At 32.6% G+C, this 21272-nt stretch overlaps 1 protein-coding gene and 1 long non-coding RNA gene across 2 annotated transcripts in view; one reads left to right on the forward strand and one right to left on the reverse strand.

Annotated features, from left to right (window-relative positions):
- SCN7A (sodium voltage-gated channel alpha subunit 7) overlaps window positions 1–21272 on the forward strand; it is a 104324-nt gene that overhangs the window by 36853 nt on the left and 46199 nt on the right. Inside the window, exons 2-6 of the mRNA XM_072810937.1 lie at window positions 10245–10480; window positions 13531–13643; window positions 13997–14086; window positions 15146–15274; window positions 16757–16848. Of these exons, the coding sequence (XP_072667038.1) occupies window positions 10245–10480; window positions 13531–13643; window positions 13997–14086; window positions 15146–15274; window positions 16757–16848 (660 nt within the window). The remainder of the gene's footprint in view (window positions 1–10244; window positions 10481–13530; window positions 13644–13996; window positions 14087–15145; window positions 15275–16756; window positions 16849–21272) is intronic.
- Window positions 12675–19675, reverse strand: LOC140624205 (uncharacterized). The gene is made up of 4 exons (XR_012023713.1): window positions 19529–19675; window positions 18795–18966; window positions 16777–17064; window positions 12675–13307 (listed from the first exon to the last, which is right to left on the reverse strand). It is a non-coding gene; the product is annotated as an uncharacterized lncRNA (long non-coding RNA).

Below are 21272 nucleotides of genomic sequence, written 5' to 3' on the forward strand. Positions count from 1 at the left end.
TTGAGTGGTTTAGAATGTTGGGTTAGACCCCTTTCCCAGACTGACTGGTAGGGATCAAAACCTTTGTTGTCTTAGAAGATTCAAGTAGGAATATTTAAGGCAGAATCAACTTTATTTTTGTGTTCCTGGCAACCTCACTTTCTACTGTCTTTTTTACTGTCATATATAGTGATATTCAATAGTGAGGCAAGAGACCCTCATTGAGATCCTATTCCCAGTCAACTGCATCCATTCCTGGTGTTTCAACGGCCACTACGTTTTCCTTCTGTTCATTGTTCTTCCAAAATTTGCAGACAGCTGCAAATAGAGAGACTTTGTTATCTGACCCTGGTTATGAACTTCTAATTCTATTGTGTGTATTGATTGTGTCATTCTGAAGCTTAATATCTTAGACTGCTCCTCCCTAAAGAAGAGAGACATTAATTGTTCTGAGATTATTGGAAATTTTGACATGTTGGAGATGATTTTTAATTTCAGTCCTTGTTGCTCTTGATGCTTAGTTTTCAGAGATGACCAAGATGACTTGGTTCCTATTTATTTACATGTCTGTCTCCCATTGTCCTTAAATTCAGTGACTATATTTTATTACTATCACCAGTGCTTCTGTCTGGCACAGTGCTTGGCACTTAATAAGTATATGTTCTACAAATGATTGCTAAATAAATTGTTAAGAGCAAACACCGTGGTTAAACCTATGGCCCTGTATGACATATCAAAATGTAAGAAATATTTTTTAAAGAAAAATCAAAGCTTAATTTTTAAATATATCTGAAATTATAAATAAAAATAAGAACATACTTCTCTGCAATATAGCACATTCCAATAATGTACTCCAAGGGGTCTGAGGGGCATTAGGACAAGGGATCTAAGGAATGATAGAAGTGAGCAATCATGAAATCTGAAGCCACCAAAAGCCCAGAACTGGGACCCAAAGTAGGTCAGTGCTAGTCAGATACACATATTGAGGAGCCTTAGCCTAAACTGACTAAACTCTGGACAGAACACAAAGAGAATGTAAAGATCAGAGCCATAAATCAAAAGTCATTTAAGTCAGGAAAGAGTAAACAGCACCAGGGACAAGACAAATAGTTGGAATAAAGAAAATGATAACCAACTGGAGGGAAGAGATGCAAACACACAAAGAATCCAGAAATATAAATGAGTTGTGCAATAAACAGAGTGAAGCCTGAGCCAGTTTTGGAGACTAGAGCTTGGAGATGGCTATTTTTTGTCACATGTTAAGTCTATCCAACCAGCTGCCTTCCAACAGTACACCTTCGTAGAAAGAGTTATACCCTTGGAACATTAAACCATTGGATAATGATTGTGTCATATTTTAGATTATACTTATAAAAGAAAGAAATACCATCAGCTTCTTCTAAAGCTGACTGGAATCTGGGAATCTAAAGACATGTATGCTCTACCTTAGTTATCCAAGGGTCAGCCTTCATAATCACAAGCTTTCCAGTTATATCTCAGAATAAGAAAATAATGATATCAGGGATAGGGAGAGGGGAGAAGTTTTATGAAAAGCCAGAATTTTTAAAATTTGGTTGATTATTTTCCCCCCATTGGAGAGCTTGACTGCCGTCTCTAACACCTATTATAATGGTGTTTATACTTAATAAGCTGGAGGCAATGATTAGAAGAGGAAGCATATAGAAGCAAAGAACTTGTAAGCAGCAGGAAAAAAATCTAGAAGTCTGATGATAAAAGAGATATAAATAAATAAAGCCAAAGAAAATGTAAAAAGCAGAACTCTTTGAGTTTTAAAAATTATTTAAGGATCTCATAATATTGGAGCGCCTGGGTGTCTCAGTTGTTTAAGTATCTGCCTTTGGCTCAGGTCATGATCCCAGGGTCCTGGGATCCAGTCCCCTATCAGGCTCCCTGCTCCACAGGGTGTCTGTATCTCTGCCCCCCCCCCCCCATTCATTCTCTCTCTTGCACTCTTTTTCTCTCAAATAAATAAAATCTTTTTTGAAAAGGATGTATTGTGATCATTGTAGTTGAATATTATTATTACTTTGATTTATCAGTAAGAAATTAAATAAGGGGTGCCTGGGTGGCACAGTCAGTTAAGCAGCCCACTCTTGATTTAGATTCAGGAAATGATCTTAGGCTTGTGCGTGAGATGGAGCCCGCATCAGGCTCGTTGTTCAGCACGGAGTCTACTTGAGACTCTCTCTGCCCTGTCCCCCTAAAATAAATAAATAAGTCTTAAAGAAAAAAATTAAATTAAAATTATTCTTTTTCTAAATTCCATGAAATATCGTAATTTCAATTAAAAAGATGATTAAACATAAAAATACCATGTTTTAAAGGATTGAAAATAGGAATACTAGTATTTATTGTATAGCGACTATCAGGCACTGTTCTAGGCGCTTTATATTTATTTTATTTTTTTTAATTTAATTTTATTTATTTATTTTTTTAATTTATGATAGTCACACACACACAGAGAGAGGCAGAGACACAGGCAGAGGGAGAAGCAGGCTCCATGCACCGGGAGCCCAATGCGGGACTCGATCCCGGGTCTCCAGGATCGCACCCTGGGCCAAAGGCAGGCTCCAAACCGCTGCGCCACCCAGGGATCCCGCGCTTTATATTTATTAACTCTCAATGCTCACATTCCTCTTCACAGAGGTAAGCCCTTCCTATTCACATTTGGTTGAGGAAAATGAGGAATGGAAAGATTAAGTACTTTGCTCAACGTCATAGTTAGAAAATGCTAAAGCCTCAGATTTGAATCCAAGTAATCTAGCTCCAGAACCAAATGTTTTTTTTTCCAAATTTTTATTATGAAATGATTTCAAACAGAAAAAGCAACAGAACTGTGTAATGAACACCCTATACTCAGAACCTAGAGTCTTCAATAGTCATTCTATAATATTTAGTTCGTCATTTATCTATCAATGCATTCCTCAAACCATTTATCTGTTCTTCATATTTCCATATTGCCTTTCAAAATAAGTTGCAAACACCAGCAGAGCTCACCATAAACACTTTATAATTCATATATTTAACTGGAATTCAGTATTTGTTTATAGGTTTTTTATTTTCTTATTTTTCTTATTTATTTATTTTGTGGGGTACACAGAGAGATGAAGACAGAGAGAATCTTAAGCAAGCTTCATGTCCAGTGCAGAACCCTATGTGGGGCTCAATCTTACGACTCTGAGATCAGGACCTGAGCTGAGATCAAGAGTCAGATGCTTGCTTATCCAACTGAGATGCCCAAGTGTTCTATTCATGGGCTTTTGGGCTTTTTAAAGGTAAAACAAAGTAAAACACAAACTTTAAGGTATCCTTTGGTGAGTGTTCACAAATGTGTATACTCTTGTGCTCTTAAGTCCTAATAGGCTTTGAATGTTCTCACCCCAGAAAGTTCCAGCATCCTTCACACTTGATTTCTGTTCCATACCTAGAGATTAGTTTTGTCTGTTCTACCACTCCATATCAAGTGGATTGTGTAGTTTTGATATTTGCCAGAAAGCTTCTTTCACTCAGCGTAATATTTTGGGTCTTAGTCATTTTGATCTATCAGTACTTCATTTGTTTTTGTTGCTGGAATGTGTTCTATTATATAATATGCCATAGTTTTTATTTTTCTGTCTATTCTCTTGATGGACAACTGGGCTATCTCCTGGTTTAGGTAATTATGCTTTATTTCCCACATATTTACAAATTCTCTTGCTCTTCATTTCTTCTTACAGATCTAGATTTCCATCTTAAACATCTAAAAATATCTTTGTCTTCATTCTTGAAAGATACTTTTGCTTTATGTGGAATTCTAGATTTATCTTTTCTTTGTTGTTTCTACACTTTAAAAACATTACACCATCTTCTGGTTTCTGTGTTTTTGTGATGAGAAGCAAGTAATCATCTTATTATTGTTTCCTAATACATGTCACTTTGCTTTAAGGGCTTTCAATATTTTAACTATGATGTCTCTTATATTTTTTACCAATGTGATTTAAAATACTTAGTGATACATAAAATCACTTGTTTTCAAAACTTTTTTTAAAAATCGCAAATGTTAAATAATAGATAGATGCTTTTCAGTGGGCTGTCCTTAATATCATTCTATAAAGAATTTCACATTTGCAAGTATACATAATCTCTTGTACTCTTTTGATTTCAACTATTTATTTATCTATATAACTATATAATCATATTTGGTATGTACATGTATATGTATACTAATATATACACATATATTTATGCACATATATAAAATATATAGACACATACAGTCTAATTATCTTGTTAAGCTCCAGGTCCAAATTTCCAACTTATCTCTGAATTTTTTATTTTGGATACCTCAAACCCCCCAAATTCAAAACATTACCTCTTCTGTCCCTAATCTAAACTGGTACTTCTTCCATATTCCATGTTCTTTATATGATATGACAGTCCAGATATATGTGTGCATAGAAATTGGGGGCAGCCCCAGTGGCTCAGTGGTTTAGCGTTGCCTTCAGCCCAGGGGTGATCCTGGATACCTGGGATCAAGTCCCACGTCAGGCTCAAGCATGGAGCCTGCTTCTCCCTCTGCCTGTGTCTCTGCCTCTGTGTGTGTGTGTCTCTCATGAATAAATAAATAAAATCTTTAAAAAAAAAAAAAGAAATTGGTTTGAGGTATATCAGTGAAGTAAATTTCTATTATTCAAATTGCTAGGGTAAGGTATACACATATTAATTTGGATAATTAGTGCCAGATCTTCTTCTAGAAAAGTTCTACTATTAACACTACCAAAAAGTTTATTAGAGTGCTTATTTCCTCAAATCCTACCAGCACTTTGCTTCATTAAATTAGGACTTCCATTTTAAATTATTATAAATATGTTCACTTAAGTTTTCTTTTTTAAGTTTCATAGTTTAGACTATTTAAAAAATTATTTTTCATTTAAATCACTGAACCATCTAAGTTTTGTTTGGCTGTAAGAAGTACAATGGAAACTGCCCGATTCTGAACCTCCATATATATGCTCCACAAATAATACAGTACAAAAAGAGAAACAAACTACACAAAACCCACACCATCAGCACAACTAGAAGACAGAGAATGCCTGAACTTCAAAATGCACAAACCAAATTCATTTGCATGCTCTTTCATGCTCCAAAAGCTTTATGGAAAGTAAGTTCTAAATTTGATTTAAAATGACTAAAAGAAAGATAATACTCATCCTAATTATGAAAATAATGGGGGGAAAGCATTTTCTTTTTTTATTATAAATTTATTTTTTTATTGGTGTTCAGTTTGCCAACATATAGAATAACACCCAGTGCTCATCCCATCAAGTGCCTAACTCAGTGCCCATCACCCAGTCACCCCTACCTCCCGCCCACCTCCCCTGCCACCACCCCTAGTTCGTTTCCCAGAGTTGAGTGGAAAAGCATTTTCCATAAATTTCCTGTATCAGTTATTTAATAACCTCTATTTTTCCCATTCTTATTTGTAACAAACTATTTAGGTTTTATGTAGATTCTATATTATACTAATACTTCAAATTATGCTTAATGATAGTAACAAAATCAATCTGAGGAAAATAAAATCATGTGATAGATTAAAACTCAATACCCAGTAATCCTAAATCTGGGTATCTACAAAAGAAAATAGAGGGAGGGATTATAGGTAGAGTGCACTAAGTCATAGCTGAGATCACAGCCAACATCATACGGCAGAACCAGTCTAGTAAGCATCATAATACCTCTGCTCAGACCACCAAAAATATAGCACTGGTTACTGCTACTGGCTCTGTTGTTACTGTCACTCCCAAAATGGCTCAGAGTTTCTGCTGAAGCATCTACCTCTCTTGCAAAAAAAAAGTGATTCTCCACTGCCTCTCTTATTTTTTGTCAATAAATCAAAATTAGAAAGCTTGAGAGGATGCATTTGTCTTTGCAAGATCATGTTGTCACTCATTAAATCCGCGAGACCCTGAAAAAGTCATTGTATTATCTGGTCCTTTCCACTTCTGTTGCAAGAGGTCTCTCACCATGATTCATACAATTCAAAATTTTCTAAATCTATGTAGAAGATCACCATGCTCACTAGGCAGCACCTCCTCCCCTCCAAATTAATGTCTACTATGCTAGCTCACCTTCAGTTTTACAAAATTTTCCAAAATATTTGACATTGACAACATTTACAAAAAAATTTCTAAGCAATCCCACATGACATCAACTTGTCAATTACTCAGTGAAACAAGTCACTCCAGTAAGCCCATTGTTTTTTTGGATATTTCTAAGGTAGACATACTGAGATATCAATTGTTTACACTTGTCTAAAAATTTATAGCTCCTATAGTTTAGAGATACCCAAATTTAGATTAGACACACCTGGGTTAACATCTCCCTCCACCATCTAACGAGCTATAGAGTCATGGAGAAATCATGAAATTCATCTGTCTCTGTTTTCTCACTGGTAGAATGATGACCACAACAATGATACATGAGAATATGAGATCATAGAATTAGAAACATGTAGTTCATTGCCTCTCAAATGGTAGTCACTCAGTCATTGTAACTATAATTAGAATTGCCATTATTATTATGGTAAATATTGGCTTATGTTCAAATGTTTGAAATTTGCTTTAAAGAGAATATTTTTCAAAAGAATGCATCTCTTTTTTCTATACTGATGCTGCTGTGCTACTTTCAACTGATGTCCAAGAAAATTGACTTGCACTTTAACCAACAATATAAGATACCAGTACAAGTGGAACTTGTTAGGATCCAAATCTGGGCTGATTTTGATACAATTTTTGCCAAAAGCTTACTTTACCTATTCAGTTTTTTAGAAAGGCATTCTAATGGACAGGTTAATCTTTCTATATTTTTCAGGGTTTAGCATTATATTAAGATCACTCACTGGAAAGCATAGTGCCTGACCATATTTTATGAATTCCCCACAGAAATGCTTTCACTGAATTATGATGTAATGATGAATAATTTAAAGTCTGCGCTCAGCTATCTAAAAGTCGGATGCAAGCCAGGTCCATTTGATAAATACTTGCCTTTCTTTGTCATACCATGGAAGAGAATACCCACTGTCCATTCATTCACCTAGTCAACAACTCAGAATAGTTTCATTCAACATCAAAATCATTACTAGAGATGGCTTCTGGGATAACTGACTGGGTTGATAGAGAGAATTAGCATCAGCAAAGTCAGTACTGTGGTCCAGGTTTTCTGTATATGGTCTGCTTAATATATATGACCTTGTGGGATGATGCATAAGGGATTCCAAAGGAATGTATGACAGGCTATGTTATCAAGGTCTCATAGCTAGTAGGTGACAGAATTAGGAATCAAAGATTATTTTGCTATGTATACGTGATAACAGGAAAAAAAAGATTATATTTGTACAATGTAATAAGAAGACTGGCTTACAGGAGCACCTGGCTGGCCCAGTTGGTGGAACATGCAGCTCTTGATCTTAGGGTCATGAGTTCAAGCCCACATTGAGTGTAGAGATTACTTTAATAGGTAAGCTTTAACATAAAAGCCTGGCTTGCAGTTTAATTTTGAGGTTTCTATGTAAAGTGCCCAAAAATATTTTCATTATTGACAGCATCTTTGCAGTAAGTTTGAAACTCCCTTAGTGTCTACTTTTAAGGAGGATATTCTTTACATATATACTTAATAATATTTGTTACCAGTTACAATGGATCCTAAAAATATAAGATATAAGAAGTACTTTTATTTTAATATGAAAAGAAAAAAAATGCTTTTGATTTTGTTAATTCAATGCTGCATAGGTTCTGTGTAGCTAATAGCCCAGACTTTTAGGTCATGTAATAATACTCTGTGAAAATTCAATCCAGAGATTTTAAGATCAGAAAGTTCTAAAATTATAAGGTTGCAACCAATCAGTATTTGGACCTATTTAAGTTATTCTACCCAACTGCAACCAATCAGTATTTGGACCTATTTAAGTTATTCTACCCAACTGTCAAGAAGTCCATGCTTTCATATTGCTAATTACAAGGAGAGATTAATGTCCAAATTAACTTATTCCATGTCTTGACAGCTATTTAAAAACTACTTTATTATTTTAAGCCAAATGTATTCTGCTTCAGCCTAATGTTTCTAGTTCATCTTTTTAAAAAAATAATACTTAAATCAAATTTCTTTTCTACATGAGAATCATTGAGATACTTGGAATCAATAATGTTCCACTTGAGCCTTTTCTGCTTTCAATTAACATATCCTCCATTCTTTTATCTGGTGTGATTTGAGTCTAATCAACATTCAAATCCCATCTGAAGACCCTTTCAGTTTATATACAGGCCTCTTCGACGTGGTCATGGAATGCAGCAAAGTAAAGACTGCTTCCTCCATCTTCCTTCGAAACAGACAAAAGTTATATTAGCTTTTTTTGGCAGACACAAACTGGTATTGATTTATATTGCAATTATTATTAAGTAAAACCCCTTGGTTTTCTCTGCTGCAAAAACATATCTATTACTCTTGCACAGATGGGTTGTTTTGGTTCAAATTTCAAAACCTTGTATGTATTCTTACTATATATTATTCTATTAGATTTGGCCCATTATTCTAACATATAAAATCTTATCACAATTAAAAATTCATTTTACTTCCTACCTATCGTGTGCCAATGACAGTAGTAGGCATTTTCACCTATTTTATTTTATTTTATCCTTATTTAACCTGGGAAGGAATCCCTATTTTATGACTGACAGGTTTAAGAACACTAAGTGGTTTTACTGAGACTGCTAAGAACATTAGTAACAGGAAGGACCATTTAATTCCAAGGTTCATGATTTTATTTGTTTGTATTAGACTATAACCATGAGTCATTAAGAAACTATTTAATATGTATTCAAGGAATTCCATGTAATGGATATAATTTTGAAAGCTCATTAAATATTTCATTAAATATTTTAACGGAAAATTTTATATGTAAGTGCAAACATCAAGTATCTGTAGCTTGTATTGACAAATTGCACAAATTCAAAGCATTTGGGATCCTCTCAATAAAGTATGATATGTGAGGTGTGTTGACAGGAAACAGAATGGAGAAAATCAGCAAAGAACATGTTTTATGTGAGAGAATAAAGCAAAGTTCATGAATGGGGAATCAATGCATGAAATTATATTTAATGAAAACTAACTTCAGTGGCCTTTCAGGTGACTTAAAATAGGCAAGACTTAGAACTGAGAGAAATCTTAGAGATTACTAGGGCAATCTCTATCTTTGACACAGATATGTGAACAATGGATAATATTTAAATTAAATAGGGATGTTTTTCACCTGGTGTGTATGTATCTCTTGGCCCAACTGAGATCATGATTTCCATATATTTGTTCATTCATTTATAAATCAGGCTTATTCTAGTTGCACTCCATGCCAGTGGGAGATCCCTAATTTTCTGGCAAACAGTTATTCCAATTATAGACACAGTATTTCTGACTTACTTGACTCAGCCTATTGCTAGCTGAGGATAACTGCTCTGTGGACAGCTGTGGACACCACACATCAGGCAGGTGCCATACTGACTATATCAGCATCAAACAAAAGTTGACCAAAATGCTGAAGCTAGCTCTCCCTCACCAGCCCTCTGAACCCCAACCAGACAAATTATGATTCTAAAAGTCTGAGATTAGGGCAGAGCATGTTTAAATTCATGATTGAAGATAATTATATTATTTTGTTCAGAGGAATTGATGACAAAGATTTCATGAATAATTTTCAAGGTGTTAAATTTGTGTGTTTGTGTACGTGTGTGTTTACTATGTCTAAAAGGTTAAAGAGCAATTCTAGTCACTCAGGAAAACAATGAATTTTGTTTTTACTTGTTAAATTGCTGTTATGGATGTAATTGCCACTTGGATGATTGAGAGAAGAGAATGTTTGCGGAAATGTTCTTGGTAAATATCCATGTACAATAATGGAAACTGAAAATCTCTAGAACTTTAGAAATCTTTTATTATGGGGGAGAAACTGGAAGGAAGTTTTCAATAAAACAAAGAGAATTCAGTGGATGAGTAAATCATGTAAGATTAGTCACTCATGAACTTACAAATAGGTATAATATCAAGTATAACAAAATCTAGTTTAACAACTCCCGTATCTACAAAACTCAGGAATTTTCTTTGAATGTATATATTTAATTTGCTCTTCTCTCTTAATCATATCCTAACCATTTGAAATTTAATTTTTTTCTTTATATACCAAAATTTTATAAAGAATTGAAGAAAATACATTTTTGCAGGTAGAAAATTGGAAATGGCCTCCCGAGAACCTAAGGGCCTTGTCCCCTTCACCAGAGAGTCTCTCGAATTTATGAAACAGCATATTGCTAAAAAGCACAGTGAAGAACAAAGAGATTTAACGCCAAACACCGACTTGGAAGTTGGAAAAGAACTTCCATTTGCTTATGGGAATCTCCCTCAAGGAATGGTGTTGGAGCCCTTGGAAGATGTGGACCCATACTACAAGAATAAAAATGTAAGAATGAATTGCACTTACCGTGACTACATTTTCATTATTTTTTTCAGATGTACAAAAAATGTAATTGAGATAGGATTTAAAAAGAATGAATAATAAGTCAAAGAGTTATTTTAAGTGTAGAAAACTGGATAAGAAATTTCACAAATATTCGGGATTTTTATTAAAACTGGTTGCTTGCCTGCTAGGGTTTTTTGGGAGTTACTTTACTTTTAATAGGCTAGACTGTTAGGACTTAATGTAAAGGACTTATTTTATGGGATTGGCTACTTAAGGTTATTGATTTTAAAAAGACTATGATACAAAAATTTTGTAATATGTACAATAATTTTAAATGTTCAACTTAATAAGCTTGTTCAGTAGATGGGAAAATAAAACTAACTTATATTTTGTCACTTTCATTAATTCATACATTTACATCCTATCTTATCCCTGGAATGACTTGAGAAGCCAACTAAGTATTTGAACAATCCACAAACAAGCACAGAAATGATAAAATAAGACTATTATTCTTAGCAAAGGCTATGTGGGCTGACAAAGCTGAAAGAATCTTCCTTAAGAAAATAGAATTTTAGTTACAGCTTGGAGAACATTTCACATTTTATCCCTGCAAAGGGAAGATCTTGATATTAATTGGAATAGGGAAGAGATAGGGTGATGATAGCACTCAACCCCTATTGCAAGTTGTGGGAAATGAAGGAATGAGGAAATGAAGATGTCAATATGGATTTAATGTGATGGCCAAAGGACTGATGTGATGAATGCAATGTTTAAGTAAGTTCAATTTGAATATTTATAAATTACTATTGTGTAGAAGAGACAGGGTCAGAGAGATGATATAGGAAAGAGAGTAATCCAGGTCTGAAGTGAAGAGGCCTGGATTATAGGAAGGTTTTAGAAGAGGGAAAAATTAACAAACCTGAGAAGAAACAACAGGATTTGAAGACAGACTAATAATGCCAAAATTTCCAGCCTGGAATGATAGTAGTGCTACTTTATAAAACTGAAATAATTCTAAAAAAAATTAAGCTTGGGGGGATATGAGGATTAGCCCTATTGTGGACAAACGTAATTTGATATTCTTTTAAAGCATTCAGGGCAAAATGGGCAAAATGGAATTGAACCAAAGTCTCTGGATAGAAGGCAAAGTGATGATTTTGCATAACCACAACTCTTTCAAATATTTTGCATGCTGGAAGAGTATTAGCATTTTACAGTGTAAATGTATAGGTTAACAAAGACTCCAGTATCTGCAGTAGCTTCCATGGGCATTATGTAGCATTAGCTATAAAACACCTGTAAAATCTTCAGAGCATTTTAGTGAAAATGTTAAGTCTTCATCTCAATTATCTCTGTTTTTACTTTTGCTATCTAGCAGAGTTCTGAGTTCTTTGTAATGTATAAGATATGGTAGGCAAATCTAAGTTTGTTATTTAAGACAAAACCAAGGATTTTGAAAAATAAAACAAGCCAAAAAGCATAAGGATAGTTTAGTATAAAATCACTAGTATTAATGATGATACAAAGTATTAAAAATGTAAATTATATTCAGTTTATTTTGTTAAAGGTGGCATACCAATAAATAATTGTGAAATTAAATAATTTCAGCACTTAGACATTCACTGGAAAATTGTTATGTCTGCAATTAAACATTTTTTTCACAATAACAAACTAGTTGATTGCACATATAGTGTGCAATCTTTTTTTTTAAAGATTAATTTATTTCAGAGAGAGAGAGAGTGAAAGAGCTTGTGGAGGAGAAGCAGAGAGAATCTCAAACAGACTCCATGCTAAGTGCAGAGCCTGACTCTGGTCTTGTACTCACAACCTTGAGGTTAGGAACTGAGCCAAAATCAACAGTCACAGGCTTAACCAACTGCGCTACCCACGTGCCTCACTCACACATTACCTCTTGTATGAAGTTTGAGATTGTCCTGGAAAATAACAGAAAGCACATGTTAAATAATCAGATTTTCGGTGACCCTCTTATTTTTGTTTTGCGTTTGAAATGGAAATAGGGAAAATAACTACAATAAATGACAAAATGTCCATAGATTATATATTCAAAAAGTGTTTTATTGAGAAGAATTATAACACACTCCATTTCCATTTAGAATATACATTCATAAATACCAATGGATATATATTTGTATTAACTAATATTTATATATATATATATATATAAATGCCAATATATAGTCACCATAGGTACCTCTAATACTTAATTATATAACACATACAATATAATACTTAAGTATATAATAGATTATTTTTACATATATCATTTAGTACATTATATCACATTACATTGTATACTATATGTTATATACTATGTTGTATTATGGACATAATATTCATTGTGTATAATGTATTTGTACTCACACCATAATAAATGAATTTTCCAAATAAATATGTATATATAGTAAAAGTATATATGTGAATATATATGCATACACACACAAAGACATACACACATAGACACTTTCACTGTACATATATATATGTGCATAGATATATATATGTATATGTGTACATATGTATATCTGTGCATCTATTATAATCTATGGTATTACTAGTGATTAATAAAATATTTACATGAATTGGCTCATTTTTACTATTGTAATCTCACACCTTATTTGCTTTGAAATAAAATTAACCAAAAAAAAAAAAGAAATAAAATTAACCTTTTTTATATTCATTAACTCAAGTTTCTTTAAATGTATCTTCATGAGCCATCAGGATCAGGATATAGATTTCTCCATATTACATTAGTTCTCTAGGAATACTTGAGGGTTGGAGTGTGGCAAACGGCTTTTTAGGTAGAACACTGGCAAAAAAAAAAAGTAGTAGATAATCCTAAATATCAGTGAAAATGTTTAAAAAAAACAATTTTTTTCATTTGATTTCATCTGGTAGAGGATATCAAAATATAGGAAAAGTGTAACTGTTAGAATTCACAACTGAAGTGATCATTGGCAATAGATTGCATAGTGGATGAAATTATAGTTCCTAGTTGTAATTTTACTTGATGTTCTTTTTTCATTTTACAGACTTTCATGGTATTAAATAAAAGTAGAACAATCTTCAGATTCAATGCCACATGGTGCACATTTTCTCCTTTCAGTTCAACTAGAAGAACAACTATTAAGATTTTGGTACATCCATATCCTTTTCTATTGGCTTTAGACTGTAATAGTATCAGATGCAACTATTCTATTCAAATATTGCTGCAGTATTTTTCTCTTTTGAATTGATATCTCATTTTAGGTCATATAGGAATCTAGATTATAACTGCACTAAGTGTTCCATAATTGAAAATACATTTAAAATTTTTTTTCTGGTATACATAACAGTAGTAAATATTAACAAATCTTAATCCTCCTTGTTTTTCAATATGAATAGTATTCTTTCTTGACATTTAAAAAGATATCTTATCTCATGTATATACATATAAACAAGTTATAAAAGCATATTTCCAATATTATTTTTATCCATTATTCCTTGACTGTAACCTACCTTTTTCCGACTATTCATTTTAATTAGCGTCCTGATTGACTGCATATTTATGTCCATGACTGAGATGCCAAAATGGGGCCCAGTATTACAGTAAGTCATAGAATTTTATTATACATTATCTCATATATGATTATATTTTATATTTAACATATTGCATCACAGTACATTATATACTACATATTTAACATTTTACAATTTACTGTTTATATTTCATATATAATATTCATTGTAATATAAACTCATTGTACATATTATCTTATACCTATAGCACAATTAATGAATTTTCCAAGTAAACACATACATATATTAGTTAATAAATTTTAATGTTTTTCTGCCCTTTCATTATTCTTAGATATTAAATGCTGTGATTTTCCAACATGTTAAGTCAACATCATATAGATATTTGAATGTTAGATACATGCTTATATCTGTGTCATACAAATGAGGTTTTAAAGTTAATTAATAATGATTAATATATCATTTCAGTGCCTCAGATTTTTACTATTGCAATTCCACCCCTGACTTGCTGTAAACTCAAATAACATTTATTCCTTTCTATTCTTTAAGAAAGTTATTTCTATTGCCTCCATTTTGTTCTATTTTTCTTCTCTTTCTTGAAGGATGTGAATAGTTTGGATGGTATTAGCCTATAATGGTGGAAAGGCCCATTAAAATTTCTAGAGAAGCCTTTCTTGATGCTATTTCTTAAGCTTTAAATCTGTTCTTAAAGCTAGTTAATTTTGGAAGGTAAATATAAGACTGAATCACCACAAAAATTCTTATATATGCAAATAATAAAATCAGTTCTTTCACACTCTTATAATTCGGCTAATTATTGTGTGATTTCCAATGTGGAATAAATTTGATATTTTATATTTTCATTATTTACCAAAAAATATATAAAGACTATAACCTTAGCTAGAGCTTGTTGAAAAAGTTGATAGATTTCATAGTTAATGTTGTAACACATAGTCCACCCTAAAAGCTCTAAGTCCTACTGTATGGCTCAAAGGGCATAGGTTTTTTGTTGTTTAGTTGATTAGTGGATTGGTTGGTTGGTTGGTTGCGAAAGAGTTACCATAGACGTATTTTTCAGAGCTGATAATGCATTTTCTCACTTTTAACATTTATATGAAAATTTTTCTGCAGGAATACTTTGCTTGGAATTTACACATTTGAAATACTTATAAAACTCATTGCAAGAGGCATCTGGGTAGAACCTTTTTATTTCTTTGGTGATCCATGGAACTGGCTCGATTTCAGTGTAACTTTGTTTGAGTAAGTATTTCTTCAAATTGCAAACATCTTAATACCTTGCTGAGCAAGTACTTTTCATAAAGAAACATCAAGATTAACAAAGTTTTCTGCTTGCAAAAATTCTGTAAACAAAATATTTCATAAATCATAACCATAATGAGTTCTCTCAGGCAGCTCTGACTGAACTAGCCCTCAGAATATGCAATAAAAATGAAAGAAATGGGATATTATCTCTTTTTATCTGAAGCAACATAACAGAATTGAATTTTAGAATTTTAAGTGATTATTCTCAATGTGCAGTAAATCTCTTGGAGACTTAACAAAAAGATCCTAACATGTTGATTTTGTCTCCAACCTACATTTAATTTAGCTACATTGCTTAGGGCCAGTAAACATATTAGATATCAGGGTAAGATATTTTATTTATTTATTTTTATTTATTTTTATTTATTTATTTTTTTAGGGTAAGATATTTTAAACACACACATTTTCAAGAGTGTTACATTAAATTTTAATGCTTCTATTTTAGTGTACTTTGTCTTATGGCTAAGGAAGTGATCACTGGCACTAAACTTCTGTTAAATATAATTTAAAATGATATTCTATTTCAAGATTTGAGGTTGATTTTTAAAAACAATGAATAGCCTTCATAAAGCACATAATCAGTGTCTGTCATGTTGTAAGCAATAGAAAATAATAGTTAATATTCCTAAAATTATTATCACTAGTACTTTTGCTATTGCCTTTGCTGGTAGCTTCGCTAACACAGCTAACCCTTATCTCCATATGCCAGGTACTGTGCATGCACTTTACGTCTATTAGCTTGTTTAATCCCCACAAAACCCTCAGAATTAGGAAATATTATCTCCACTCTAATTTTGAAGAAACTAAGCCAAGAAGGAATCACTAATTTTTCCATGTCACACAGCTAGTAAATTGAGAGCCTGAATTTCTACACACTGAATATCTACACACATGCTCTGGCTACAGTCTGTGCCCGTAACCAGTATATACACTGCCTTCTGCTATCATCACCAGCATCATCTCCACCATCATCCTCATCATGATCACCATTAGAAGCTTAAGTACTAAAAAAAAAAAAAAAAAAAAAAAAAAAAAAAAAAAAAAGCTTAAGTACTTAAATCTCATTACTTAGAAAACTATGGATTTTTCCTATTTTTAACTACCTCTTCACTGTTTGGATAACAAAATATTTTTATAAACATAATATATGGTATTTGGTATGGAATTATGACTAATCAGTGTCAGTCTTTTATGAACTGTCATAATTTGTTTGTGGATTAATAATTACCCAATTTCTTTGCACTGTAGCAATCTTTGTCTTCAAATCAATAATGCAACTACTTGCAAAATGGAACAACGAGAGCAAGGGAAACGTTTGGATATGTGGTTTTAAAAATAAGTTTTAACTAGTATAAAAAGTTAATCATAAGCAGCATAGACTCAGTATGACTTCTAAGTAATTCTAATTTAATTCCACAGGCACATAACAAGATACTTACCCCTATACTTCATTCCAATATTTAGAATTTCAAGAAATTTGAGAATTTTAAAAATTATTCCCCTAAACCAAGGTAAGAAATGGCATTTTGTTCTTGTCTTCATTTTGATTTATGTACTCTCCTGTATTCTTTTGAACTCCCCTGCAATTGCTTGGAGAAATACTAAATTGAACAGTGCTTCTTCTTTGAAATCAGTGAATTATCCGATCTATAAGTTTATTTCAGTTACTCCAAGAAAGCCAAAAAAATTCACATTCAACCGTTATTTATTTGAGATGGATTCAGTACCTAATGATAACAAAATATAGAGATTAATCAAAATATGTTATTCCTTATTTTTTCTTATTTATTCTTGCATCTTAAAAATGAACTTATCAAATTGTCCTTAGACTTCTAAGAGAGCAATCTAGACAGATATCTAATCTGCCTTTTTTTCCTCACTGCATCTAAATGCCAGTTGAAATTAACAAAGTAATACAAAATAAGATAAATTTTCTTTTCTTCTGAGTGCTTGAATAGGATACATTCCACATGCCACAGAATTCACGGAAGTTCTGCTAAATAAGGTAGAGCTGGGATCACATTGATGGAAGATGCTAAGGACTAATTTACAGCTCCCATTCCCGAAGATATCCTAGAGAGGCCCACCAGCACCTATTTATGTTAAGAATTAATAAAAACGATAGGAAAAACTCCACTCACTCAGAGTGTTTTTGGCTGCTGAGTCAGAAGTACTTTTGAAAGAGGTGGACCAATAAGTCCAGGAGCAAGTATGATAATACCAAAAATGAGATCTACAGATAGTTTCTGTCCACTGGAATTCCACGAAGACCAGATATATGCATACTACATACTTGGAGTCCAGCTTGGGCAAAACAGCAAAAATATTGGAGAGTATGGTGATGGACAGTGCATAGCCCTGTCAATATATTAAAACACTGATTGGTACACATACGATGTGTGAATTGTGTGATTTATGAACTATAGCTCAACAAAGCTATTTAACAGAAATGACCTATGCATGGCAGCTTCACCAAACCCAGTGAAGAAAGCAACAGTGCAGCCCGGGTGGCTCAGTGGTTTAGCGCCGCCTTCAGCCCAGGGCCTGATCCTGGAGACCAGGGATCGAGTCCCATGTCAGGCTCCCTGCATGGAGCCTGCTTCTCCCTCTCTCTGCCTGTGTCTCTCATGAATAAATAAATAAATCTTTTTTTAAAATAAATCTTAAAAAAAAAAAAAAAAACGAAAGTAGCAGTGAGAGTTGCCCTGATAGGAATTTCCACAGTTCTAACTCCCTACTACTCTCCACAAGTGACTAGAACATAAACCTGCATCACCTGTATCTTCATCTTAGGCTCTGAAGTAAAGATTATAGAACAAATCAGGTGAATCTAAGTTAATACAAAAAGAATGTATTCACTGAGTTGAAGACACACAGGCTGATAGAAACTACTTTTTTTCCAATGGTGAAAATAATCAAGACACATACCAACAATATAGAGCATATGAAAGTATTTTTGCAGTACCAAAAGAGGAGCATATTATTTAAGAGAATGAAAATAATTCTTTTCTCTTTACGAAATATGCCCTAAGGAATAGGGGCAAGCATAAGAAGTTATCTTTTTTTGTTGTGCCTTCAAGATTGTATCTATCTATCATCTATCTATCTATCTATCTATCTATCATCTATCTATATCTATATCTATTTATCTATCTATCTATCTATCTATCATCATCATCTATCTATCTATCTAAGAGAGCACACGTGAGGGGAGGAGCAGAGGGTGAAAGAATCTCAAGCGGAATCTGCACTGAGCTCCACATGGCGCTGGATCCCATGCCCCTGAGATCATGACCCAAGCAGGAACCAGGAGTCCAATGCTTAACTGACTGCACCATCCAGGTGCACCTTTTGTAGTGCCTTCAGAAGAAAACTTTGACACAAGTGGAAGATGAAAATGAAATAATAAAATAGACAAAAACACTTATCAGACAAAAAGTGATAAAAATTATAATACCTGGGGCACCTGAGTGGCTCAGTCAGGTAAGCATCCAACTCTTGGTTTCAGCTCAGGTCATGATCTCATGGTGGTGAGATGGAACCCTGTGTTGGGCTCCATGCTCAGTGGGGAGTTTCTTTGAGATTCTCTCTCCGCCTTTGCCCCTCCTGCTCATGTACTCTCTTTTTCTCTAAAATAAAGAAATCAATCTTTTAAAAATTTATAATATCCTTGGTGAATATTTAATGGTAATAGAAGCACTAAAATACAGTATTATCTGTACAGTATTATGGTATAGTAAAATAAAACCATTTGGGTAAAGAAAAACTAGGGAAATTCTATATTAATACAGTAAAACTAAAAGTGGATGAGTTAATGAAAAAGAGAAAACTAAGTTCCATCTTATGGGTAATTGGTGACCCTAAAAAAGAGATTAGAATAAATGTAAAAGACAAATTATTTAAAAATATACTAGAAAAGTTTTTAAAAAATAATTTGAGATTTTTGTCACAAGTGGAAAAGATTCATTTTGTAGTAGACAAAAGCTAAAAGATATACTTAAACATATTATAATACCTTTTAAATTTAAACTATTAAAAAATAAAGGTATAAAAATCTTATAAGCAAAAAAAAAAAATTCCCTGTGGAAAGGTTATTTTTAGACCTTTTGATAATATTGAACATGAATAGGCAGTGGAGTTTCAGAGCTTAGAGGAGACGTAGGCAGGGAGGTATAATACCAGTATTCTAACCTGTTTGTTATCCGTATGTGAAGTTGATAGGAAGATATTCTCAGTCATGCAAGAGTTCTGAAATTTTATATATGTATCTTTCTTGAATAACTGGTATGAAAACAAAATATTCAACAATGGGGAGATTTAATACCAGAGGTAATCACAGTGAACTCTGAAATTTCAACACAAAATGAATTTTTAATTACTGTTGTTAGTGGTATGCAAAACAGAATGCAAATATTATAAATCAGAAGTAATAGCATTCCTGAAACATATTTTGTTTTAGAAAACTTTGATAGAGATGCCAAAGTCATAAAAATCTAGTAATTTTTAACATTAAAATCTAAATTACTTTGGATGAATTCTCAGTATCCACCCACCTGCATTCTTGCATGACAACTACCAGCTGTAGTTGAGGAGCAGGTGCTCCTTTAAATTAGGCATATTCATCCAAGTCCCCTCTGCTCCTCTTTTGCATGAATTTATGTTTCCTAACAAGCTATTGTAAGGATTTGAATGTTACCTTTCCTGTAAATCATGAAAGATAATATGTAATGCAAAATACACAAATTGAGGAATTATAACTAGGACAGAAGTCCCAAATTATATTAACAAAAACTGAGAAGTGGGAATAGAGAAATGTGAGAAAATAAATATGATTATTTCCTTATCTTACATGGTGAGACTATAGTACAGTTTTATTTTTGATGTAGAGAGTATATTTGTTCAAATTAAGAACATAAGTTTGATACAGTTTCTAAAACAAATATGTTTTGTCTTAAATACTAGAGAAAAGGGAGAAAAAGTAAACTTTATTTTTAAAATATGAGATACATAAGGGGAATATATAATCCAAAAATATAACGGTAAAGTCATATCCAAAAGTAAAGGCAATTTATGAAAATAAATACAATTGGATCAAATTTTTCTGTCAAGATGTAGACTTTAATATTAAATCTTAAGTAAATCAAACTCCACAAAAGATATACCTAAACTAAAACAGAATGAAAGTTAAAAAATAAAAGGGGAAAGTTTTACTAGGAAATCAAAATCAAAATTGGCATTGGTTCAGACCTTTGAACAGTAGATAGTAGCGAATGGTGGATAATAATGAAAATTAGTAATAAATTTGATTTTGTAAAATTCAATGGTGACTTTTTTTAACCTTCAAAATGTCATCACTAAAATTAAAGCTCCACAAGAAACTTGGTTATGTATATCTATATGACATACATATATTCTTATTTAAGAATTCATATACATATTCATATACATATTCACATACATATATTCTTACTTAAGAATTACTCTTCTTAAGAATAACTCTAACAGGGGTAGCTGGGTAGTTTAGTCGGTTAAGTATCTGACACTTGTTTCAACTCAGGTCGTGATCTCAGGGCCATGAGATAGAGGCCCATATGTTTCTGGCTCCTGCTCAATGGGGAGTCTGCTTGGGATTCTTTCCTATCTCTCTGCCCCTCTCCCTGCTCACTCTCTCTCTCTCAAATAAATAAATATTAAAAAATAATAATAATTCCAACAAAACTACAAAAAATTTTTTGTAGAAAAAAATTACAACTAAAAGTAATATAACCCTGTATGTTAACTATACTTCAATTAAAGAAAATATACAGAGGACTCATGATAGTTGCTAAATGAAAAGCACATATAAAATATACATATTTTGTAAGTTCATTATAGTAATCACATCACAGAAATTATATAAAAGTAAAGTGATCTTATTTTTCTTCTAATAAATTTG

The sequence above is a fragment of the Canis lupus genome, chromosome 34 (assembly GCF_048164855.1).
Source record: "Canis lupus baileyi chromosome 34, mCanLup2.hap1, whole genome shotgun sequence".
Taxonomy (NCBI): domain Eukaryota; kingdom Metazoa; phylum Chordata; class Mammalia; order Carnivora; family Canidae; genus Canis; species Canis lupus.